The 26,808-nt window shown below is 42.2% G+C and overlaps 1 protein-coding gene across 1 annotated transcript in view; it reads right to left on the reverse strand.

Moving 5' to 3' along the window:
• Positions 1-25,759, reverse strand: part of megf11 (multiple EGF-like-domains 11) — a 56,370-nt gene extending 30,611 nt beyond the window's left edge. Inside the window, exons 1-3 of the mRNA XM_069685994.1 lie at positions 25,704-25,759; positions 25,162-25,262; positions 20,809-20,901 (exon numbers count right to left, since the gene is read on the reverse strand). Of these exons, the coding sequence (XP_069542095.1) occupies positions 20,809-20,901; positions 25,162-25,222 (154 nt within the window). The 5' untranslated portion in view covers positions 25,223-25,262; positions 25,704-25,759. The remainder of the gene's footprint in view (positions 1-20,808; positions 20,902-25,161; positions 25,263-25,703) is intronic.
• Positions 25,760-26,808: the final 1,049 nt, after the last annotated feature.

Raw genomic sequence — 26,808 nt, forward strand, 5'->3', positions numbered from 1 at the left:
TGCTTTTAGTCCTCGCTTACTCTTCAGCAGAGCTGGTGGCGAAGCAAAGCTGCGTGACTCATTGTCTTTACGAGACTCCCGCGTTGCCTCATGAGAAGAGTGCACCTCAGAGTTTCATACTGTCTGATCCGCACTTTGTACCAGCTGCTTTGTTCTTTTTTCCTTGACAGATCTGAATTTTCAAATTACACTCCATGACCAGAATTAATATCAGCAAGTCACTATTTCAAAACGGGATAAAGAGACGGGCTTTAAACTGTTATAATGATAATTTTTTAAAAGGAACAATGAAACAATTCTGCCTACAATTTAGCTGACACAAGCCGGCGTTATATTCTGCTCTTCAGTCAAAATGAGCTATTTGTAAAGGGAGTTATTCAATAAAAGCGCGACTCAACATTCAGCTATTCATCACGGCTCCCTGACTCAATGACGCAGACTAATAGAGTGAAAAGCAGACAGGACTGGTACCCGGGTCTGCAGGGAAAGTGATGATTGTTGTGTAAAGTGGTGAATTTGCATTGAGTGATAAATGTCTCTCAGCTTTGTGAAACTTGCAGCAGTAAAAGCTGCCAATATGCAACCAGACAGGCCCCGATGTGCTCACCATGTTCTGCTGACACCTCTTACACTGTTATTTATTCCCCCTCAGAAAACCCAGGCACGACAAGTAAACAGTTTAGGTACATCCCTGTGAGCTTGACAAATCATTTTCTAAATATACAGAAGAATCTGCCAATAGTCATGGGGGCAGTTTTGCTGAAATGGAATAACAGCGTGCTGCAGATTGTGTAGCTGGGCGTGTCGTTTGTCCTGCACTAATTCATCTTAGCCGAGCCGTCGTGTGTTCACGTTCTCCCTCGGGGGGGGAGAGAGCAGCTCAGGGCCGAACCCGCAACACCACACAGAGACAATTCACTATAATGCACCACATGCTCCCTCCTGATAGCCCCGTGCAGCTGGATAAGAGGTAACAAGATCTGACTGTTGCCTGTTTGGAACCAGCAAACTAATGAGTGAATAGCTTAATTCTTTTAGGACTATGCATTACTGATTAAAAAGACCGGCCTGGTTGTTCATCCCGAGGAGGATCTGATCATTTGTCTAACTTCTATCCAGGATGTGAACCCGGATCGATACGGCTCCTCTGCAGCACAGCTCTAACCGGGTTAACAGGGCCGCTGGTCGAACAGGACAGACAAGGCCGAGTCGTCTCACACTCTAGTCTAAACAAGCACTTAAGAGTGATGCGTCTTAAAAAGGGGGCGGCCCTCCCTCGCTGATAAAAGCGGCCGTGTGGAGCGGCAGTGCGAGCAGGCTGTGAGCGATGCCTTCGCCTCGGCGCAGTAAACCAGTCACTTGTTCAACAGAACCTGACACGGCTCATGAAAGCTTCTGGATCAGCAAATTGTTACACAGCCCACTGCTCCTTCCAATTAATAATTTACCCTTCACCCTGTCCTGCAGAAAACAAACCCTCGCTCTGTAGCCACAGGACAGCAACAAAAAAGCAATCAGAGCAGAAGTGGACGTTTATCTACAGTACACACTGATGCGCAGTGACTGGAGAATAAATAAAGCCATGATTGTACTGCGACACAGACATACTAACACACAACAGCAGGAGAGTCACGTGCAACAACATCGCAGCTCAGAAACAATGTCAACCCGATACAATCGACTGTTACCACACTTAATTTGGACACATTGATTTCCTATATTCAATTATTAATTCTAATTAGGATGAAGTACAACGTGCCATAGGGCCGCGGCAGTCGATGTGAAGGGCGCTGTCACACAGTGGAGACTGATGCACTTTCATACAATAACAATGGGGACAACCCCATCAGCATCATGACAAAGTCAGAGAGTCCACTGGGCGGTGTTTCATGAAAGTTTGCTGTGTTGTTGCAGCTGTGTGCGTAAAAAATTCAGATTCTCTGTGCACAGACATTTTCAATAACCAGGGATGGAGAGGGGCATTTACTTTGACTGCAACTTAAAATACTTGTACATAAGTTTAGTCTCTCTTTTTGATGCTTTCAGGGCCTAAGATTGTACATTCATATCAAAGCTGTAGTTACCTTTCAGACGGAGATTGTACCTATAAAACATGATCACGTATTAAAGTATGATGCATCGTTACAGACAGAAATATCAAGCAGTATGTGAAGCAGTTTGTATCTGCTAAACCTCATTCTACTACAATATTAAAGGAAAGCTTTTATTGTAATAATTATGATCCAATAATGCCACACCAGAAGGGGCCTGTCTGCACAATGTGTTCTTCTAACTTTGACACTTTAATAAATGCACTCTTAGTGATCTTGAAGGCAGGACTTTTACTTGTAACAGAGCATTTCTAAAGCATGAAGTCACTGCTTTTACTAGAGTAAATGATCTGAATCTACTGCAGGTAATGGGTTAGCAAAAAGGTAACAAACTACAAAATCTTTAAAGGGATGCTTTTCTTTATGATAAAACAATTACTTGAGGAAATAGAAAATTAACTTAAAGATCAAATGAAGATAAGATAAAAATTCGGTGACACTGCAAACCCTCTCGGCCTCTCCTGTGCTCGGCTCTCTCAGGAGAGTGCAAGCCTGCCTGCAGTGTGAGGCGCCTTTGTTGTGCCTCAGGTATCCTAATAAGAGGACAGTGACTGATCTGTGGTCTAAACCCATGGTTCTCAAACGGTGGGTCGGGACCCAAAAGTGGGTCGCAGATATGTGGTTGAATAAAAAAAGTTGTGGTCTATACTGCGCTTTTATTTTGAAGGACATGAGTTTCCTGTAACGTGCGTGCAGTAGAAGTGTAGTGTATTCACCCTAGGACTGGGTGATCTTAACTACAGTTACATTTACATTCTTGAAACTTGATGAGTCCGACAGTAGTTGCACTTATGTTGCACTTTTTTTAGTTTATTCTGTTGATAAAAGGCTGCTAATTGATTGAATTATAAAGCGAATATGTTCTTCTCATGCACTGCCACCTATTATACTGTTGTGTTTTATACATACTGTGATGTTTCTTTCCGCCTCAGGTCCAAACTGCACAGATTTTGATTAAATAAATTTGAGTGGTTAAAAAATGTGGGTCCCAATTCGTCATTAAGGAGCTGTCTGGTCCTGAGGAGAGACCAGTTGAGACGCACCGGTCTAAACAATACATATCTGTAGCTGATACGTAGTGCAACTCTACGTGCACAATATGACTTCTGTCATCATTCAGCAGAGATGTAGAAAACTCAACCCAGCCCAGTGAGAGAATGTGATTTATTATAAATACGACTGTATTCATGTGGAACTAACCATACAAGTGAGTTTCTCTCCAGACGGAGGAGACAGAGGCAGTCACAGGTGAATCTGGGACTCACTAGCAGGGATTGCAGGCTTGAAAGAGATTTTTTAAACCAGTTTGTTTTAACATCAACATGACATCAATTATCCATGTGTGTGCCAGGCTGCTGTGCTGAAAATAGCAGGTTACAAAAGCAGGTTTTGTTTGGTGATGCACCACAACAAAACCACAAAAAAATTAGCACTTGTACATAATGTCACACGATGCAGACAATAACATGGCATTCTGCAGCTGTGGAGCTGAAGTCTGAAGTGTCAGAACAAAAATGAAAAACATGTATCTGATATAACTGACCATTATGCATAACTTATATTGTTTATAAAGCCATGTATATAAATATTTTAAAAGGATAACATATCGTTTTATTTATTTAAGATTTTAAGTTTCAAAGATTCCAACTGACCTGCCTGCAACCTGAATTTAGTCACCAAACATCTTGTGATGTCAGACTCATTTAAGACTTCAAACTTCACAAACAGAAAATGTCCCATTGTACGAAAACAAAGCCAAAATAGCCCCGTGATAGGCGCTGCCTTGCGATGGTGACGCCATATGGAGCCAGAGTCTACGCAGTAGAGATCGGCGGGTGGTGCCGCCATAGCCACTTTTGCTAACCAAAACGCACACTTAACTTACCGAAAAAACAGCAAGGATCTCGCTCGCCGGCGTGTTTAACAGCAGAACAGCTTCTTGTGTTGGTCTGAGGTTAACGTTCACAGGTATGTAAACTTCAATGACTGTAGTGATTGTTTTTGTTACGTTTCCACTCGTCGTTCGTCCTCTACTCTGCTAATCCTGAACTGATCGGATGCAGGAGCCGTATTTGTCAACAGAGCTGTCAATCATCATTTTGACAGCATCAAATAACTAATTAAAAGTAAACTTGTCAGAAAAATGAACACTTGGACATAAATCAGCATGATAAGAGCTAACTATAATGACAGAAACCATGTTTGAGAAAAAATTATTTGGCGTGTATTTTGATTTTATAGTTTGACTCATGTCCCATCTGTTAACATGGAGGAGGCAGGCTTTATGACCTATACAGCAGCCAGTCAGCAGGGGGGCGCTCCAAATGTTTTGGCTTCACTTCATCACTGTCATGTCTTCCATCTATTTAAACAGTCTTTGGTCGTGACTGGCGCGTATCTCGCCGGCTCAAACGCCGAAAATGTAGAGAATAGGATGCTCGCCTATTTTTACAGCGAGCCGCGTGCGGTACTCGGTCTAATTACACGTAAAACTGCACTAAAGACGTAGTACTGTTGTCGTCTGCTAGAAATTAATACAAAAATATCTATTAATGAAATTTCAATGTGACTTATTCAAACCTGTCAATTAATGTTTAACAACATTAATCCTGTAGGTCAGCTCAAGCAATCATGTAGAGGATATCGACACTTTTCAATCATTCACAACTAAAATCCTGCATACAGGATTGAGTTAAAGGCTTTTATATCAACAGGAGGCGCTGACACAGTATGCAGTACTGTATGTGCCATGACTTCCTTTTAATTTACTTCCCTCAGTATTAATAGCCTAAAGCCTTTTCAGTATCAGATATTCAGCCATTCAGCTTGAAACACACAGCTATTACAAATTGGCACTTTAACCCGTCATAGAGAACAGTGGTCAGTTTGAATTCCTGACAGTTGTATTGTGCTGTGAGTGAGACAAGTTTCTTAAAGCAACATAGTTTCGATTCATAGCCGACTAAAAGAGTATCAGTATGTTGCAAACACATATTTTGGCACATTTCTCGCCTTTGTGTTGAGCTTCTTGCAGTTTATTGTTGGCAAAACAATAGAATCAGTGGATTTGGCGAAATTTTGAACCTATCTAAAAAGCAGTCAACAGAAGCTGGCTGTGCTGCCCGAGAGAGAAATTAGAGGTTTCTTTTCCAAAACTGAAAACTTGGATTCATCATAACTGACATGAATCCAAGCTAAACAGCTGCAATATGTGAAGGACTATACTCTATAATACACTTTGCGCGGTTACCTCTCAGACTGAATGATGTCAGGACAGAGCAAAGATAGCAGGAAGGAAGGAGGTGGTTTTATTGCTGCTCTTTAGGTTGTAAAGTTTGGTGTTTAAAGCCACATAAAACTTTAAAAAATAAATCTAATATATAACCTTCAACACTCGTAACCAAACGTGCAAAAAAAAAAAAAAAAAAGATTAGTTTAAAAGGAGATGGTTTAACACTCAAAAACTCTTCACACCCACTTCATCAGGACTGTGGGGGTGTGATTTGGTAGATTTGATGCATAACAAAACAAACCCATTGGATTTTCAGCCCAGCCCACTTTCACTTTTATCTCACAACGGACAAAAGAAAACAAACAAAAACATCTCGTGAAGTATCTACATTTTTCAGACTTTGGAAACTAATATGCTTTGAGGGCCGTAAACAGGTTTGGTGAGTCAGTTGTGACCATAGACTGTATAAAAAGATGGACGACATGACAGCTCCCTAAGAGTGAAAACAAAACATCTCTATCGCCCCCTGCTGACTGGCTGCAGTATAGGGCATAAAGCCCGCCTCCTCCATGTTAAAGGGCCAGTTGGCCGATTTTCAACCTCACTCCTATCGTGCTATTATGTGGAGCTAATGTCATTATGGTAGGAATGTTTTTTCCGCTCTGTGCCTTTAAAGGACGCTATCCGCTTCTCCAATGGGCTCTGGACAAGCTCCACCAGACTACGTAAAGCACGTCATCTTGCGGATTCCAGGGAGCTCGCTAAGCTACACTTCCTCAATCTAGGACGCCCGCCTCTGATGTCATGCCTCGTTCAAAATCGTCAGGTTTGAAATGTAGTCTGCAGACCTGAAGATTTTTTATACGATCCACCAGTATTTTCTCGTTGTATTTCAGATGCTGTACCGCTCTGAGCCGTTGCCTGCAGCAAAAATGATAGTATTTCACTCCAGCGTCTCTCTCTGGAAGGTTCTTTCAGAGGGTGGGGTGCAATGCACGCTGGGCGAAACCACGAGCTGTTTGTACAACTTTCTCCACAGTTATGGCGCCAATTAAAAAAATTATTGCTTCTATCGATTACAGAGAACATCAGCTTTGACTGACAAGTGGCTTTTTCTAGGGGCAAATTGCTCCATGTTAACAGATGGGGCATGAGTCAAACTATAAAATTAAAAATTCATGCCAATACATTTTTCTCAAACATGGTTTGTGTCATTATAGTTAGCTCTTATCATGCTGATTTACATCCAGGTGTTCATTTTTATGACAAGTTTAGTTTTAATTAGTTATTTGATGCTGTAAAAAAGATGATTGACAGCTCTGTCGACAAATATGGCTGCTGCAGCCGATCATCTGGATAAGAAGAGTAGAGGAGTAGAGGAGGATACGCTGACGTGCGGGATCTTTGCCAGGTTGTTTTCTAAGTTAAATGTGTGTTTTGGTTAGCGGAAGGTTGTTGTTACCACCACTCAACCTGCCGATTTCTACTGCACTGACTCTGGCTCCAAACGACGTCACCAGTGTAAGATGGCAGCGCCCGTCCCAGGGGTATTTCAGCTTCAAGAGTACAATGAGAGTAGATGGAGACGTGTCATCCATCTTTATATACAGTCATCAACTGTGACTGAGGTAAAAGTTAAACAATGAAACAAGTGATGCTGGAATTATAAATAAATCTTTGTATAATTGTTGATAACTTTACTTGTAATAATAAATCTCAGGCTGGAAGTTTCTTAGCAAACTGCATATTTAGAGTGAGAATAAACTAAAATTAACTGAAACCTGACATTAAAAGTAATAACAAATTAGAATTATTAATAATAAACGTTTTACCCTGGGCTGAAAGGACGAGAAAAAAAGCCATTCATTTTGTTTATTGCTTTACATGTTGACATGTCGTATTTTTTGCAGTGGATTGTTATAGGCTGACCAGTCATTGAAAAAAACCTCTATTTGAACATGGACTTGAGCTGTACCTGTGCAGTGAGTAATAAAGCAATGAAATTGGAGTCAAAGAGCAAAAAGAGGAGGATGAATGTAAATGAAGTGCAAGTTTTTTTTCCTGCTCGCACGTCAAAGCAAACAGCGCTCGTCAGCTGTTTACCCCAACCAGCGATTTGACGTGTCTAACATGTCACAGCGCACGGATCCGTCCCTCGCTGTAATCACAAACATGATTTAGCGTAAAGACGGACGCTCGGCGCGCTTATCCACCTACAAAATTAATCCCAAACTATACAGGAAGACACGCGCGCGTGCACAAACAAGAGGATAATTGCTTTTTAATGATCTCACATTATGCAAATGCTCATTATGAAGCCATAAATCTTTGGCCGAGTTTCTACCTGCCTGACCAGCAGTAATGCCAACAGACTGACGTGTTTAGTGCACGAGGAAAGACTGGACTCAAACGTCTTATCTGTTTAATAATAAAGACAAAATCTGCTATTTAAATGATCTAAACTGTCAGAAAAAAAGGCCAAAAATAGAGGAAATATATATTTTTATGTTTTCTAACTTTTGCTTGATCGTGCTATTATCTATAAATTAGGCAAATTTAGCAAACAGTCTGAAAATATAACATTTATGCAGTAAAATAGAACTGGATCCTGTGAAATATTGGAATATGTGAAAAATAGAAGTTTGAAAACCACAGCAGAGCGTAAAGCTCAATTAGGACAGAAGAGCAGCGGCACTGGATGGATAGATCACGTCTACAATATGAAAGGGCAGAGGCAGCAAAACATCTCCAGCCTTTGATTAACACAGAAAAACTGTAGATTAAAGGTTTTCCCTTTATACCACCATCTCTCCAGGATAATGCGGACCCTTTGGAGACTCCTCCAAAAAAGAAAGGGGGGAAAAAAAGAAATCCTGGAGTTCAGCTCAAATGAACTGCTGGCTCTGAAAGCAGTGTTGTTCCTTCACTCTCTGAAACTCGCTATAGGCCCATGAATTATTCTCCCCGATTCTCAAAGTCAAAGTGAAGTGAAAAGTATACAACAGCAACTTAGGGAGTATTGTATGAGTGTGTGTGTGGGAGCGGCAGAGAGAGTGAGCGAGAGGGAAAGAGTGTCTGAAAGGGGGCAGAGAGGAAGAGAGATACTGTAAAAGTAAAGAGGCAGCTAAGAAATGAATCGAGCCATCTGGGACGAGCAGAAGGTTCCAGCACCTGCCAGCGTGGGGCATAAATCCTGAATCCTCCATCCGCATGACGTTTACTACGAGTGACAGAAGAGCGGTTCAAATATTTAAAACAAGCACAACAATAGATTTAATCACTGGTCGCTTCTCATTAAGTTGAAGTCATCTAGTTTAAAAGGACAAACCGGAGATACAAGAGACAGAACATTTCCATCCAAAATCTTATTTCAGAGTCGAGACAAGGACCAGTGGTATCGATCCGCGCTCTTCAGCCCTGTTTTTCCTGTTCTGTGGTGGAGGGCGAGTTTGTCATTCATACTACAGTATGCCTGGAATAGAAGAGAGAGTCCCAGGAACATGTCCCAGAATCATAATACAAGCTAATGTTTAAAGTGCCAGGCTGAGCCAATCACATGGTGTCAAGTTTCTTTGCAAATCTAATTTCTCAGGGGGGGATTCATCACTTTGAGGATGCCTGAACCTGTAAGTCAGCACTTTCTGTCTTTTATCCATCGAAACTCAATTGAAAGGTCTTAATGAAGCGTACGCTACAGGACATGATGAACTCCTGTAGGCCTGCGCTTCTGCTCGCACGTCACATCTGTCGGCCGGCGACGCCGACGCGCCCGTCTGCGCTGTGCAAAAAGACTATTTCAGTGGCATTGACCTTGTTTTTTTTTTCACTTTTACAGCTCATATTGGATCACTTTCTGCATAACACAGATTGGATCCTCATGAATGCATCGCTGTGTTTGGTAATGATTACATTCCCTCTAAAACTTCCTTTGATCCTTATCATCCAGATGCCCTTTTGTCGATTTTAAGATCCCAAGCTACATCTCTTTGTTCCACTTAGTGCGCCCTAGCTCTGCGATAGCGCCTCTTCATGTTTTGTCCTTTTCCCTTTTTTCCCTCTGTGGCAAAAGCCACCAATTTAATTGAATTTCTGGGCTTTTAATGTCTGCATTACCCTAATCAGAGAAGAAGAGAGGGGAGTTGTTTATCTCGACCTTGGTAGAATTAGCAGAGGGTATTTGTGGAGATGTTAATGCTTTGGAGAAAAAAGCACAAACTATTGTGCGAGATGGTAACCTGAGTTTATATCGATCAGCGAGTCACAGATGCTTTCAGACACTGCAGACAGCGACGTGCACCTCGGGGAGAAAGCATGTTCTGGTGACAAAACGCTGTAAAGTCACACCAAAGATACACAACACTCCTGTGATTCTCTCCACAGACCAAAGTTCTGTCTTTTAGATAAAACAATGCCACTGTGGGCACATAAATTTTATATGAGCTGACCCAGCTTCCTCGTCCTTTTCTGCTTTTGTGACTGTATAATATTAGGATGCTAGCGCTGGATGTTTCATAGGGCTGCCGTTAAAGTCCAAGCTTCCCGCTATCTCACACAAACAACATGCAATATAACCTTCTGAGAGGGTGGCACGACTGCAGGCGAGGCAGAACACAGTGGAATGCAAAATACAACCCCAAATACCCTGGGGCCCGGAGGCAAATTTGATTAAAAGTTTGTTTTTCTTCACTCTCAACAAACGGAGGAGCTCGTCGATGCGGCACTGACAGTTAATTGGACTTGGCAGGGCCACGGGTTCATTCGTCAGCATTGTGTGGGGCTTGCCTAGGAGGAGCAGGACAATCGATGTCCCTCAGGACGGCCTGTAATCACTGCAACACTCCAATGAAGTCCAGGGTTAAACATCAGGAGATTGCAGGTGCACCAGAGGATCTGAGAAAGACTGCTAATATGCTCCTGCTGCTCCCGAAGCAAGCCAAGGACACTGCAACACAGCACCCAGAGGACTGCGATGATCCCTGAGAACAGAGTTACATCTCAAGCTATTATTCGGACCAGAATTATCATGAACACAAGGTCCTGAGAGGTGACACGAGGGTCCAAAATAACAAATATAATAGTATATGAGACTCAGTGCATGTAAGTAGTCGGGATCAGCGGGTGGAGATGCACAAGAGGGGGCAGATTTGATCTGAGGGGTCAGGAGATGATAAAACAGGATATTATAGCAGGAGACAAATGTGAAGATTTAAAATTTAAAGAAGGAAAAAGTTTTTAGTGACTTTGACCATCATTACACTCTCCATTAGCTCTCCATTAGCACCGCACTGGTGTTGTGCATTTTACTCACTTGATTATTTACCTGAAACCAGTCGATTTTTTGTTGGGGGCTAATAAAGCTATCAGATCAGTGCATTGACTGTCGTACTGGACAATAGCGGATACCACATTTAAGGCAGTATCGAAAAAACTCTAGTAGCCTTATGCAACCGATTAACCTACCATTTGTATGCGACATTAACTACTTTTAAGTTCATTTTATACTGACGCACTAGCAGATTTAGAAAGTTTCATATAAGCAGCCATCTTGGTTGTTTACATAAGCTGTGTCCCACTCCAGGGGCTGCAGCCGTCGAAGGCCACATTTGAAGGCCGATTGCGTCACAGCAGCGCGTCGAAGGCTGTCCCAATTCGAAGGCTCCTTCAGCTGCGGCCGACAAATGCGTCCACAAAGGGTCCATCGGGTGCATCTTTTGCGGTCCAACATATCCCAAGATCCACTGCCCGCCAATTCAAACGAGATGGCGGACTCTTACAGGGCAGAGGAATAAGGACGTTTTTGGTTTCAACTCAATCAAATAGCTGCGTTACACATGTTAAAAACAACAAAAGGGGCCTTAAAAAAAAAAACAACTTTAAAATAATGGGTTGAGTGACATAATGTTAGTTATGCTAGCTAGTTAGCCTGCTAGCTTCCTGTTGCTAGGCGACAAGAGCAACATTTAGTGACGCAAGGGTAAGGTTGGGAACAGCTGGTGACGCAAACAGGAACTCCTTGTAGACCAGACCGTCTCATTTCAGTTCAGCTTTAACGGTCTACGCAGGCTACGAATGACTCATCCTCCGTAGGCCGCCTCCTTCGAAGGCTGCAGCCCCTGGATTGGGACACATCTATGACGCCACATTGGCCTACAGTAGTTGTTTTTATTCCCAGCCCATATTATATCACATATCTGATTGGCCCGACCTGAATCAGGTCTGATGGAAATCTGCATGAACTGGAGGGAGACCAGAGGAACCAGCCAGAGCGAAGAAAACATGAGCGAGCAGATTAGTGCCGTTTCAAGGCCACTGGTCTAGATCGATGTTTTATATCTGGGCATCGGGACTCAATAGAAGTCTGAGGGGCTGCGAGATGATTATTAAGGATTTAAAAAATGACTTTTTCTCCAACACAAATTAGGTGTTTTCTCCAGTTTCTCTCTCCACTGTAAAATAATGAGTACCTCTTCAGGCCTCTGAAATCTTCTAACAAGAAGACACTGCTTTGCTTTAAAGGGTCACAAACTAAAAAGGATGTGCTACTGGGTCAAAAAAGAAATATTTATGACAGTAAAAAGATTTGGCACTTGAGAGACTTCATAAGACAAAACCCGAGCGGGCTAAATCAGAAGTATGGAACTGTGTCTACGTCGCACTGAACTGTAGAAAGGTCGTCATAAGCAAAGATCAATAAAAGCCAATTGAATCTTTGGAAACAAACTTCATAAACACGGCAAAGGGCCACAAAATCAAGTGTGACTTATAGACTGTGAAATGAGCCTTAAACAGCTTTGTTCTACATTAGTATTCAGGAGATATCTTATCTCTCTAAACTGTTATCATAGCATTTCAGCTATTTTAGACACAGTGACCTTCTCTTAAGGACAGGAGATAAGGCTTTTTAATGTCCTTATTAAATCAAGCCATCTATGCAGACTCTCAGAGATGGTGCTGTGTTCCAGTGGCTCTTAACTCTCTCTCTCTCTCTCTCTCTCTCTCTGACGGGCTAATAAGCATCACCTTGATAATGACCAGTGGGACTGGATGTTGTACCCTCTCTGTTCAAAATTACTGTATCGCGCTAACCATCACCACTTTAAGTCATGAGATCTACCTGCTTTCGGTTCTGAAGTTATACGTGTAGAAAGAAAGCACACACAAACACACACACACATTTTAGGCAGCCTCCCAAAGGTAATGGAGCAGTGAGCTCTTGGGGAACAATAAATCCTGCTTAATGGGATGGTACAAAAAAACCTCCAGAGCCGGGCAAAGTCAATCTGCATACCGGTCCAATGAGGCTTGTATGCACAGAAAATGTTAGAGGCATGTGCGTTTCTTGTGTGTCAAACCAGCTGAAGCATGATGCTAATGCAAAATCTCTCCAATAGATCGCACTTTCTACTTTCAGTGGGAATACTTGAATAATATTTATCTAATTTATTGTGCGAGTGTGTGTGTTGAGACGAAGGCTGCAGGCAGCTTCAAGCGCGTGTGCCACAATTCATTGGATGGACTCGCCATCAGTCAGTGGATGTCTCGGCACGGTGATTTACAGCACACATAAGTCACTGGGAAACATGTGAGGGGAGATCTGAGAGGCACGCTGCCACATCCTGAAACGTCTCTGTCAGAGCCTCGGCAGTGACAGCCGCACGGTTCAATTGGTTCTGCTCAACAGACAACACCAGTTTCTCAACCGCACATAACCAGTGCTTTCCTTAGCTCTAAGTAACAATGAGTGGTGACGTGTGAACTTACAATGTTGAACACTGTTAGTTGAATCAATGTCTCTTAAGTCACTGTGTTTGATGAATGAGTTAACTCAATGGTGACACTGATTAAAGCTCTTGCATTGGCTGTCCATCACCCAGTGGCGGTCGCGCCAGGTGGTGGTTTGTACCCAGTAGGGCTGCGCGATACGGCCAAAATCCTATATCACGATATAGCATGCTTTCTGTTAACAAATAATTAGTCTGTATGAAATAGTCACATTGTAAAGCTTATTTTTGGATAATCCTGTGTGAATTAAATACTTGAGAAATATAAAGTATTGAGTTTCTGTTTTCGCTTGGGCTGAGCCGGAGTTCTTTTCTGGACCGGATTGTGAGGATTAGAGCGTAAAGCAGTTCAGCCGCTGGTTTCGTGACATCACCATAGAGACGATATAGAAAAACATATACAGTAGACATTTTCATATTGTTTTAACAATGTATATTGTCATATTGCCCAGCTTCAGTACCCAGTAGTGGTTGAAAAAAATGTTGTCTCTTGTCTCTTGTGAGTTGTGCAAGTAAACTATATATCATGGCAAAAAAAGATTATTCACTAAAGAGTATAAAACTTAAAAAAACAATGCAAATTCAATGAAAAAGAACCAGTGTGCAATTAAAGTGAAGACAAACTGTCCAAACCAGCAGCGAGCAGGCTATTTGGTTCAAAACAGAGAGGAGGTCCAAAACACTCCAGCAATTATCGGTGCTGCCAAGGAGAACATTATGAAAAGACATTTTTTTAAAGTAGCAAAGACTTTAGTATTTGTAAATCTGCGGCCAGAAATCATTTGTGCTGAGTACAAAAGAAAACTTTCAACAGTGTAATCAGGGAGTCACCTCAGCGTCACGAATCGAAACAGGAAGTTTCAGGGTGGTGAACAATAAAGGTGCCTTGTTTTTTCCTTGTAAACAAACAAAAGTTGGGTTGTTGTAATGTTGTTTGCATCCACATTTACAATACGGCAGTCTCATTCTTCACTCACTTTAGAAGAAAATTGTTACGTGTCTTTAGCTCGGGGACCAGACGGATCTGAGAGCTCATGTTCTTTCCTCTCTGGCAGATGTTTCTCTTTCCTTCCTATTAACACAGATTTACATCTGACCAGCTTCAGGTCAGGCCAATCACAACTGTTTATCTAAAATGGGGCTGGTTAATGCGAACGCGAATCAGAATCGGGTTTATTACCACGTAGGTTTACACGTGCAAGGAATTTGTCTTGGTGTTTTGGGGCAAAACACTGAACATAGAAATAGAATAAAAACAATTAAAAAGCTGGTAAACAGAAGTACTCCTTGAATCCGCCATAATGTCGGTTTACAAACAAACAGTAAGTGTTGGCTACTAAATCGTGTCATACAAAAGGTTTTAGTATTACCAAATGAACTGCTGTTAAAGCAAGCTTCTTAGACTAGCAGCCTACTGCTACATCATAACTTTGCATTGCTCTGACTGGTTGTAGCGTACAGAAGCATTTTGGTCTGTGCCTGTTGAAAATCAACTACAACATTCAAAAGTTATTTAGATATGTGAACAGGTCCGGTGCGGCCAGGCTAATGTTTCCTGGCACATTAATGACACCAACTGCCAATCACACGACAGCAGCCGGAAGGGGCATGCGTGTACAAAGGAAACGAAACGGGGATCTACACATTACAACATTTCCCAACAGCACTACTATCAGACAAAAAACTCTGTTTAATAGTGATTAAATATGTTTTTAAATAATGAATGAAACTTCTCCCAAAAATGACACTAAACACCTAATTTATTAGTCTATTAATCTAGCAAGCTGACGTTAACTTTGTCTATTGGTTTGGTCCATTACTAAACAATTAGATCATAATCATATTTGAATAAATATTGAATTGGAACGCATTGCATAACTCATTTTTATTAAGTATTGTAAGTTTTGCGTGAAGCACAAGTTCAGAGCGACTTTGCCCCTGCATGAAAAACGCAGCCTCCTCTTTCATGTCAATGACAGCGACACAGTGGGGTCTGACAAAAACGTCTAGCTAGGCTAAACTTCTGTTGGACTGAAGCACCCTGTCAGATGATGTCGCACTGCTGTCTGGCAAAAGCTCAGCCAGGCTCAACAACTTCAAATAAAGCAATCAGATATGTTTAAGCGCAAGTTCCTGGTCATTACTTTGAAACGTGAATGCCATATTTTACATGCAGTTGTTAACTTTCCAGACCTGTTAAATGCTCTCTCAGTGTACTTATGCAAAGTTTTGATGTCTAATAAGCCTTGAAACTCATTGATTTGTCCCTGGTTTATTTAAAGCGTTCGTTTCATTCAGCTGCTGTTTGTGCATTAAAACACTTTATTGCGAGTGCTGACACCTTTATGTTTGAGTCGGCACCGTTAATCCTTTTGCAGTTTTTGAGTTGAGCACACCAGCTTTTTTCTTAGTTTTGCTGGTTAATGTAAAACAGCTGGTTTCTAACTTAACATTCAGGTTGGCCTTGCAAATGAGCTTTATCTTGCTGTGGGCTTATTATAATAAAGACTCCCCAGGAAATGTTAATATACAGAGCCCTTGAAGTCCCATAAGGTGATCATTTTGTGCGCACAAGATAATTATCTCGTAGGAACAAGTTATTTCGGTTGCGCACAAGATAAATAACTTGTTCCATATAATAATTATCTTGTGCGCACAAGATCATCATAATTTGGAACAAGTTATATATGTTGGGAACAAGTTATTATCTTGTACGCACAAGATAATAACTTGTGGAAACAAGATGATGTATGCACAAGATAACTTTTTCCCACAATATAACAACTTGTGTGCACGTGATAATTATCTTGTTCTTACATGATAATTATCATGTGCACACAAGATAATAACTTGTTCACACTAAATAAAATGTATCACCTTATGGGCCTTCAGGGGCTCCGTATTAATAACTGAAGCATAATCAACAAAATGACTAATGCAAAGAGACAAAACTGTTAGCTTCATGCTGAATTGGTTTTATGAAAGGTAGTTAAACTATGTTAGCAAATATTACTGTTATTAATCTGACATAGCAACAAATACATCACCTCCTTGTTATGCATCCTGCAAACAGCTGTGTTTAAAAAAGAAAAATATTATCCATAACAAGTTGTGTCTGTATCTCACTTTTAAACAAATGCAAAAGGTAGCCGGATCAAGATCTTTACAACACCAGGCGTATTGCTTTTGTCCACCGGGGACGCCAAAATCGACACAAAATGAAAGTTCCTCACAGCTGCTCTGAGGTTGAACTGAAGAAAACCCTTTCTCTAGTTCATCAGCACGTTATGGAGTCAGACAAGACGTGATATCTCAATAAGAATGAACTCTGTGCAGTAGAGAAATAAATAACACTGTCACATACTTGGCAGTATATAAACTGGCTGCAACACTCCCCGGGAGCCCTGTGAACTATACGAAAACAAAGCTCTGTCAAGGCAGGAGGGCTTCATGGATACACACAAACACAAACATACAGAGTGTAAAGTGTGTTCCACCAGGCGCTATAGATCGGTCCATCCTCTGTCCCCTCGAGAAATACCGGTCTGTACCGCTTTGATCTACCAAAATGAATGAGGCAGTTGGCATCGACTGATACAAGAGGCGAGGAACCCCTTTCAGAATAATGGAATATTTATGCTTCTTCAGAAACGTCTCTTTTTACATGGTTGTGTAACGAGGAAGTCAATCGATTTGGACTTCTGGAAAAGTGAGATTTGATCTGCACACGACCTTTTAAACAAGGTCTTTCTGTTGATCTGCTGCCACCATGTCAAAGACAGCGACTTGTTGCCTATAGATTTAATAGGCACACAAACATGATCACACGCGCCCAGGAGCACGCGCGCCTACCGAATTAATGAGGGGAGAAGTTTCGAGAGAAAAGTGGAGATATTTGGAGTGATGTGCAAAGCCGCAGTCAATCTGTGTGTGCATCTCTGTCCTGTTCACTGTAATTCACAGTCTCTTGGTCTTTGACAGCGCTGCATGTCAATGTCCTGCTGCTGTGGGATCGGAGAGGAACCATCTGGCACCGATGCACTTTTGAGAATAATGTGTAAATACTGAGCCAGAGGGAGTCTTCACCAGGGTGTTTTTCAAGCCAAAAATAAAGTTAGACTTCAGCCTTGGTCTGGTAACTCATTCATATTGCATCTGTGCTGGTCTGGCTGTAGTGTAATCTATTTTAAAATAAGCCAATGAAGCTAAAAGTCTAAATGATTTTAAAGCAATAAGTTCAACATGTGTTAAAGCTGATTAAAAGCCTTAATAATGAATAATCTCAGTGTTTTAGTGACAATTAACATAAAATAAGTAGCATGTAACCCCCCTGTCTGCTGCAATATCCCCCAAACAAGTGTTCATAGGCCACATTCATCAATTAACCATGTGTAAAGCACCCGCAGCAGTGGCTGCCTTCCCATTTGAATACATTAGGGCGGAATATGTTACCTCATGGACCGCGGCTGACCAACCGCATTAGATTTGGCTATTAAGTGTGATAGATTTCTCCTCAGAACACAGAGGATGCTGTGTGGTTAACAAAGCTAAACTACCCCTCGGACTTCTCAGACAGGAAGCTGGGTAGCATTGATTTTTAGAATCTCTGCACGGGCATGTGAACATTTCCTCCACTATAAGGACGGAGATGCAAACTCCGAGAAGAAACACCGTAAGCTCTCTATCCATGCACATGTCTCCTCCCTGCAGAACATATCATTATCTGACTGAAGCACATGAAATCAATGATAGTGCTTCATTGCACCCATTATTTTACAAGTGATGGCAGTCACGGCTTAAATACACCTTGTACATACAGCATCTATCTTTATCTTCTCTTTATTTGAAAGGTGTTATTACTGCAGCAAAAAGTGACCCTGTGTGACAGACTCATCAAGAGGGATTAAATCACAAGTGCTGAAAAGTACGCGGGAACTGAGGCAAAGAGACGGGGTCATTTCTTTGCTTTAAAGAAAGTCTGCTTTAAACCCGAGAAACTCATAAGATTCTGTAGTTTTCCATCGATATAATCATAATCTTCTACAAAGATTTCATTTCATCTCCCGCTGCAGCATTGTCTCTGCAGCAGAATACTGTATATTTGTTGCAAACTACAACCAATAATGTAATTTCTTCAGCAAATCCTGGCACTTCACTTCAGTAAACTAAAATGACTAAAGACATACTGTTCGCTCCCATAAGCCGAGCTCCATCTATCTCAATTGCTTTAGAAAAAAAATTGCTGCTCTCCTCGTTTTATTGAGTCTAATATTTTTTCTTTACTTACACGGTGGAAATCCTACTGAGAGCAATATTGTTTTTCAAGACAACAACTACTGACAAAACAAAGTGTTCACAGTGGCAGAGCAGAAAGAAGAAAGCACAGAGCATTTGAATATAAAGAGAGAGAGAGGGAGGAACAGCAGCAGACAACACAAGCACGACAGAGAGACACAGATTAAAAAGAGGAGATTAACGGGGACACGTCACCTTAAAAGTCCCGAGCTTGAAATCAAAAATACTTTCATGACATGTGATCAGAGAAACATGTTCAACAGCACGATCCACAAACACAACACACAGGCATTAGAGAGAAATCACACCGACCAGCATCCACCATTAATCATTCATCACTCTTATGGGAAAACACAGCCTCAACGCAGAATGCTCCAAATCCACATGTGAAAGATGTAGAACGAGACAACGCGTGCAAACAACAGTCGGCGGCAAATATCCTGTTTTTGCCGTTTTATCTCTTGCGTGTCCTTGAGAGGAATCTGAGACACCCCAGGACTGCAGGCGGGTCACAGAGCAGGTCTGATCTCAGTGGGACCATCGCCTCGGGCCGGGGAAGAGGATGAAATGTTTTCTGGCTACAGCAGGTGGACACCAGCGGGTGAAAAACAGACGATATCTTCACTGCTCCCTACACAACTTACTGAGCCCCCCACCACCACCACCACCACCACCACCTGACTGCTTCTCGTCTCTGGACACAAACTCTTTTATTTTCACCACCTGACCCATATACAAAACTGCTTCCTGGTGGGTGCTGCTCCAGAAACGAGGTCCAAGCCTTTGATCGAGCTCCAGATCGGTGGCTGAAAGGCTGTCACTTCAGCTTTAGGCCGCTCTGCATCCCACGGCAGCGCTTCATCTCCAAGCCGGGGCGACACACTTTGTGTTTTTTTTTTTTTATCACATTCACACATCCTTCGTCACGTGACCGGCTCGCTCTGCCCCCTCGCCAGCTATCAAATCTGGAACTGGCTTTCATGTGAGCACAAGTGCCTCAACTCAAACATAATAGCTGTAAAATAAACAGCAAATAAAGCACGACACTGGTGGTGTTGGAGCTGAATAGACGCTACTGTGTGTGTTTCAGCCCGCGGGAGCCTTAGCGTGACGGTGGCAACCACTTACAGGAAGAAAACTTAACTCCCATCACCTTTCTGAGCTGGTTGAAAGTTAAATTTACAGTAAAAAGACAAAAAAAAACCATGCTGAACCATTTACAAGAAGGAAAAAAGGGGGCAGATTTAATTTAAAAATTGGCACGCATTCCTCATTTCTACAGATGAAAGCTCGTAAATGAAAAAGCCTGGAATCATGCCTGGTATGGAAATCTAAAGTTATGAATAATGCCTCTGTCTCAATCATCAAGTCTGTTTTAATAAGGTGGATTAGCCCAGCACCTGCAGGCTGTAAGGCACACACGGCTGCACGCCTAACCAAGCAGGAGAGGGACAGGAGTCCCCTGGGGGCCCTGAACCTCACGTCGTCCCCGCCGGACCCTTCCGCAGTCTGAAGGAGCGAGCTCCAGCAAACAGCTCCGGCTTGTCATCTACGCCCATGAATCCACCTCCATCGGGCCGGCGCTGCAGCGAGAGCAGCTGATTTACACACTGTTGCTAATCAGGGAATGGCTCTCTTGCTAATGAAAACTCATAGATCCATACAATAACACTACTGATATGATTTTAGCTCCCATTACTCATTCCTGAATGTGCAACAGGCCATAACAGTTAAATGCTGCAGGGAGCGGACAGTCGGAGGTAAGGATTCGGGGTCAGAAATGTTGATGCAGAATTGGTGAGTGGGGTCACTGCGATCTGGGAATGAGAGCCTCCTGTATGCACATTTTCTATTTCTCTGCAGACATAAATATCACAAAGGGGTAAATAGATTCCTTCCTCCTCTCTGGCCGTCAGCATTTAGCTGATTGCAGGATGGATTTGCTCGACTCCACCCTCCCGGCCCCTGCTGGAGTCCAGCTCTGGGAAACTACGGTAAACACAATGGTTTGTTTCAGCCTGGCATTGATTCCTCATTCCACTGAACAAGTCATGGGCACCGGTCTAATCATGATTAAGATTATAACAGAAAGCTCGCTAGACACAAGGGGGGGGGTGCAACCATCCATCCATCCATCCGCTATATTCATCAAGCAAATCACTTCCACTTCCAGCAAATGAGAATGAATTCATTGGGACTTACCTGTTCCATTGGCTGTGTTTGCTAAGAAGAGAGGATACAAAGCTGAGCAGCTTTGAGATAGACGCACATTGAGGCAAAACAGATTCACAGGAAATTTGTAAAAAGGACTAACTGGCTGTGAAAGCCATTTAGGAAATAAATGAGTCTAAATGACTAATTGTAGGCTGAGGAGGAAAAGTGCACTCACCACTGGAGCAGTCCAGTCCGCCCCATCCGGGCTCACACTGGCATGTATCGGGAGACACGCAGCGGCCGTGGACGCACTCTTCCGTACACAGAGCTGAAACACAGACAGGCCCTCATCAGTGTGGTTTGTAATTGAGTTAGCGCGCACACAAGCAGAGTGTAAAACATCATTAAACCACCAATAAACAGCATAATGAAAACCACCCAGATAACAGCTGAAAGAAAATGGCCCATAAAATTGAACACTCAATATCCCCCTAATACCATCAGGGGACTAAATCAGAGCCGTGGCACTCATATTCAGCATCAATCTCGTCTAGTTGACACAGGGCTAAATGATTTCTTAGGAGATTGAGTCCTTGGTCAACATCTCTATTTATTACATAGCTTTACTTCCCACAATGAGCTGTTATCAGCAGGCAGAGCCGTGAAGGAACAAGTTGTAAATCCCTTCTAATTTGATCAGCCGGCGCTTTGTCATATAGTGATGCTTTAATGTAGCAGGTCCAGGCACCGCAGTGTTTACTAAGCGTGCAGTTTTCTTGATCATTCATATTGAGCAACACGGCACCCGATTGATTGGGGCGGCATCAGTATGCCTGGCAGCGCGTTCGCAGGAGTCGGAGGTTTGGTTCGGCTGGATAATAAAGTGACCTACATGGAGTTTTTTTTTTTTTTCTTTTGTGCCATTTTTTTGTGTGAAGCCAAAAAAGAAATGCCTCACAAAAATAGGCACTTAGCATGAATAAATCTGTGGCAGCCAAGGTCATCTGACCAGCAGGGTTAAGACATGCAGGCTCTTATCTGAGGAATGAGACAGTCAGGCCGGTAAGAGAGAGAAACCCCGCCTGATGGGAATCAGCAGTCCACTAACACGGCCTGTGGAGGGATGATACACAATCCAAGGACAGCAGAACAGACAGACCATCGCTTTAACTGATCAAACCTCAGAAAAAAAACACTTCATCCAAGTTTTGCTTCTTTTATTCTTCTGTTTTTCTCGTTTGATGATCAAAAGGTGGAAAAAGGGCAGGAGGACAGCATATGTGGGTTTTTTATAAACAACATAAGCCCTGGGGCGGTTTTCTTGCTCTGTTTCTAACACTATGGCGCTGCAGGCAGAGGGGTCAGCACAGAGCTGGCTGCAAGCCTGAACAGTGCTGCTATAGATTATCACTCAATCAGGCTTCGATTAGGATCCACCGCCAGCAGGAGAGATGCAGCGGGAGAGGAGAAAAGGAAGTGAATCCCAAACACCCACGAGCCGGTGCTAATCGCAGAAATGCTCCCAAGGCAAAAATGGTAAACCAGAGATTGAAAGATAATTTAGGGCAGATTTCTGAGCTTCAGTACTCTGGCAGAAAACTGTCTAATTACAGTAAGCCAGCAGGAAGAAAAGAGGGAGGGGGGGGGGCTTCAAGATTTGTGCTGACGAAGGTGGGAGAGTGACTACATGTGATCAATGAGTCCAGCGTCTGCAGAGTATTCAAAGAGGAAAGGAGACGAATTCAATGTCACCATGATGACTTGATTTCGTTTACTTTCAATCAGCAAATTCTGATCAGCGAGAGAGAACAGGGAAATGCAAATGTGTCACATCCTTTGGAGAAAAAAAAGAAATATGGAAATGAAGTTTTGAATATGGGAGAAAGGATAAAGCGCACCCTTCTCCTGAGATCTGATCCGGTGTACTGAAGGGATGGCATAATAAAGTAGGAGGTAGGTCTTTCATTTTAATTGAAATTCATGAATCACTCTGCCTAACTCATGTCTAAGGAATCTGTTGGAAAATTGAGTCTTTCATCTAGATAAAAGGCTAATCTTACTCATTATGCAGAGGTGTTATCAGAACAGGGAACAATGGAGCTAATTGGTGATTGTCATGCAGTGTTAATACATTTAATATTCCTGTCCATTCAAAGTACCATCTTTTAAAATACATCTGTGTAGCATTTAACTGCGGTATTCCTCTTGTTGCTGGAGAGTCAGGAGAACAGACCTACAGTATAAGCCTGTTAGTTTGTGGTTTTGTAGTAGTTTTGTAATAAACGTGTGAAAATGAACGACAGAGGAGCCGAGCCTTGTGATGAAGCTGATGGATAACTCGATGAAAGGGATATGCCTACAGAACATATCAAACAACTTCTTCCATCCACATGCCCGCCATCTCGCCACAGAGATGATTTATTTTAAATCTACGTCTTTGAAGCATTAAAAAATGCAACAAAGCCAAAATGAAAATGAAATCAAAGGCGCCGAATCTCTTTCTGCAGGAAAAATCTCATCATCTTCCCGATCATCAAAACCCCCAAATGTGGAGTGTGCGAGAGTATTGCTGCCTGAAAGTTTCACAAAACCCGACTAATTCTGCCGCCAAAGTCATTTTTAGAATTATGCTTCAGCGCCGGACAGAGAAGAGTCACGCAGGAGTCATCTGGCCTAAATACTCTGCAAAAAAAAAAAAGAGAAGGACTCACAGCCCTGCAGAGCCTGCGAGCCTCTGAAGATATTACGAGCTGTTGTCATTAGCGAGTCCCCCTCACTTCCTCGTGCGCAACTGTAATAATCATGCTTATTAGGAGGGGAATGAGTTCCTCACATCCTCTTCATAGGCTAGTCACAGATTAAGGTAATGACTTGCGACAGATCAAAGGTCACAGAATTAATAAAGACCTCTAGTCGGAAACTTCAAGCGCTAATTGAAGCAAGCAGATCAAAGTTCAACTTATAGCGTGGAGCTGTGGAGGAAATTAACTTCCAACAGACATGATGAAACAAAAGAACAAATAAGGAAAAACATCCTTAAAGATAATGTTGCCGATTTCGTGTCAGAAGTATTCTCCCTTTGTGTGTTTTTGTGATAATTTTGTTTCATGCAAGGTCCTCGCATCCCCAGGTTCATTTAGCCGCCTCTCACTGCAGCTAATGCGAGCGTTGATGTGGAGCTATACGACAAAATAAAAAACAGGATTAAAAAGGAAAAAACGGCTCTTGAAGTATTTCTGTTTTGCTAATGAAACTCTTCATGGAGAAAACTACAGTCAACTTTCAATTCACAGGAGGGACTGTTTTGCGTTCAGTAAACAACATCGTGTCCCGAAATAGACAACTTGAGTTAATTTTCGGTCGATTTACTCTATAATGCCCCCTTTTGTCACTGCATGCAAAACAGCTCGGGGAGTACAAATCTCTTAATCCTGGTAGTGAGAGTGCTGGGATTAAAAGGGGTGGAGGAGTTTGCAAAGGCAGCAGAAAGCAAAAACTGCCCTCTCAACCCCATCAACTCAGTCTCCCCACCTCACCGAAAGAGGGTCAAACAGGGGGCTGTTTCTTTAATGCTCAGGCTGACATATGAAATAGAAACCTTTAGATTTTAGAAGCAGCTCCACAGTGCGCAGATTCACCTGGTTAACACCCTGAAAAGATGTTAATGAATAAATAGTTCCATTGTCAGTCAAATGGTTAATGAATACATTATTGATCAGGCTGCACCTCCCTCCTCTAAAGACCCCCAGATAATCACACCGGCTCTTATTCTTTGCTGGCTGGCTTCCCAGGTCTCTCTGCTGCCCCGAGGCGAGCAGAGCCCAGACAAGGACGAGCCCCGGCCGCGGTCAAAGAGCAGACCCACACGGCTGCAGCCGCTGTAGCAGAAGCTCCATCATGATGCAAAAGATCGAGGAAAATATTAAAGTGTGATTCTAAGCTTATTTAAAAGGGAATAAAACATTAGGTAAGGCGGGGATATCAAAAACTTAACTCTCAGAAGCTATATGTTCTGTCTTTATTTGGCCAACATGCAAGAATATTCACTTTGATGTGCGAGAACAAAAATAGAAATCAATGCACATTAATGAAGCTGTGAAAATGACAGTGAGGGATTGTTATCAGCATATTGCTACAGTCCAATTTCCACGGCTTCGGCTCTTTTATGTTATTGAACTCCGCTGTGGTTTTATCGGGGGTGCTGTACCTACTCAGACTGTAACCTGGACCCTTTTGGCTCGTTAATTTTTCACATTGTTATACAACTTCAATTAAATTACTCTGGCTGGAGGAGCAGTCTGCGGTGTAAAATACTGTGCCTTCTTGTTAAATCATGCTCAATCATCTGAAACTTAGTAAATTCACTCGGATGGCTGCATGCTGACTGAGGAGGTGGTGGCGGCGTATTATTGGGCGTTCGAGAAAAGAGGATCAGACTGCAGTGGGGGCGTCAGAGGCGACGGGGCGGCAGCGAGCCACCCACAGCACCGATCAATCCTACTATTTCCTCCGTTTCTCTAAATGTCTAGCAGACATAGTCTGAAAATGTCATCATGGAGGACAAAGGGGAATAAAAAAGGATACTCACGAACACACAAGTCTCCACTCTCAAAGTAACCAGGGCAACACTGCGAGCGGCGCCTATACATGGTCCTCACTCCCCGTCGGTAAGCCGTCTTATAGCTGATCCTGGAAAAACAGACACAAGGAGGCCGCCACGTGAGGTAAAGAGAGACCCTTTCTGGGGTCAGGTTTACATAGAGATGGCAAAAATAAGCTGCACCATGACTTCTGTTGTCATTGGCAAGTTTTCAGAGAACAACAAGGATAAAAAAGTAAAAGCAGGTGAAATTTGGCGTAAAACACAAGCTGCATAAAAGTCAGAATTCGGGAGGTGACTGTGTACTTACTTCGTCAGATGCCCACTATAAACCTTAATGGAGTAATTAAATCATTTACTGCGACATGATTACAGTCAAAGGCATCCTGGCTGCGAACACTTCACTGTCAGTCACATTAACAAGGACGTTTACTGTGGCCTTCATAGACTTGGCTCAGATTTTGGGGGACAGTAAAGGGCGCTGATGACACAAATATTGGGGACAAATAAGGAGACTCCTCTACACGAACCTGTGCCGCGTGCATTTGAACCAGTTGAGGATGTCGGTGCATCTGGTGTAATAGATCTGGTCGAACGGGTGAGCGTAGGACTCCTGGACAGTCACAGCGTAGCTGAAAGACAGAATGAACACCAGGGGATAAAAGAAGTCCTCTTTGTGCTACTTTATACTTATAGTCAGAACTTTTGAGAGGAAAATATTGTACATTTTACTTTACATTTATCTGACAGCTATAATTACTAGTATGTTTTCAGATTAAGACTTTACATTTTAAGAAATCTGTGTTTTTAACATTTCTAGCTTGTGAGCACTTACAAAAAAAAAAAACAGTGTTTACTTTGGGCCCCTTGTTTATCCAAAGAGACATTACCTCCCTAAATAGTTCGAGGTCCAAGGAAGTAAAGGTATCCGATGTTTCAACATTATTAAAAAAAACTCCTTCCAGCACATTTAATCATTTCAAAACACCTGAGATTCAGTTTTTGAGGGAGAGCAACCTATGGATTGGAAATCGCTGGTCTAAGGGATAATGTAAAGTGTGCAGGTTGTTATAGCTGAATGGAGCCTCTGAGGGGTTTTGACTTACCCTGAGACAAGCCTCTAATTACACAGCTATTTACTGACAAAATTAATATTTTTACACAAAATATAGATTTTTGAAATTATTATATTTCAGTTTTCTGTTTAAAAACAGTCTGTTACACTCACAGCGAGAGCTGCAGTCAGAGCAACGGTGAACTCTATAGCCTTCTTAAAAAGCATCCATAGCAACAGTCCAATATCGAGAAATAGCAGACTTCGGAATGCCATAATTAACCAATCAGAATCAAGTAAGACAGCCATGTAATTATAAGTTACATAGAGTGGTTGAAAGCAGCTCAGCTCTAGCAACAACAGTAAAATACTGCTTACACATTCATACACGAGTATTAACAATTTAATATAATAATATGAATCAGGTAAAAGAGACTTTTGTTTTGGATAACATATACTTTTATTACTTTTATAACTGGTATTATTTTTACTACTTTAAATATAGTTAGTTTGTGCTTTTACTTCAGTAACAGTTTAAATTCAGGACATTTACTCGTGATGGGATATTTCTACATTTTTGT

Source organism: Semicossyphus pulcher, unplaced genomic scaffold (genome assembly GCF_022749685.1).
Source record: "Semicossyphus pulcher isolate SPU_LCO1_2020_fin unplaced genomic scaffold, fSemPul1.0.p SCAF_8, whole genome shotgun sequence".
NCBI lineage: Eukaryota > Metazoa > Chordata > Actinopteri > Labriformes > Labridae > Semicossyphus > Semicossyphus pulcher.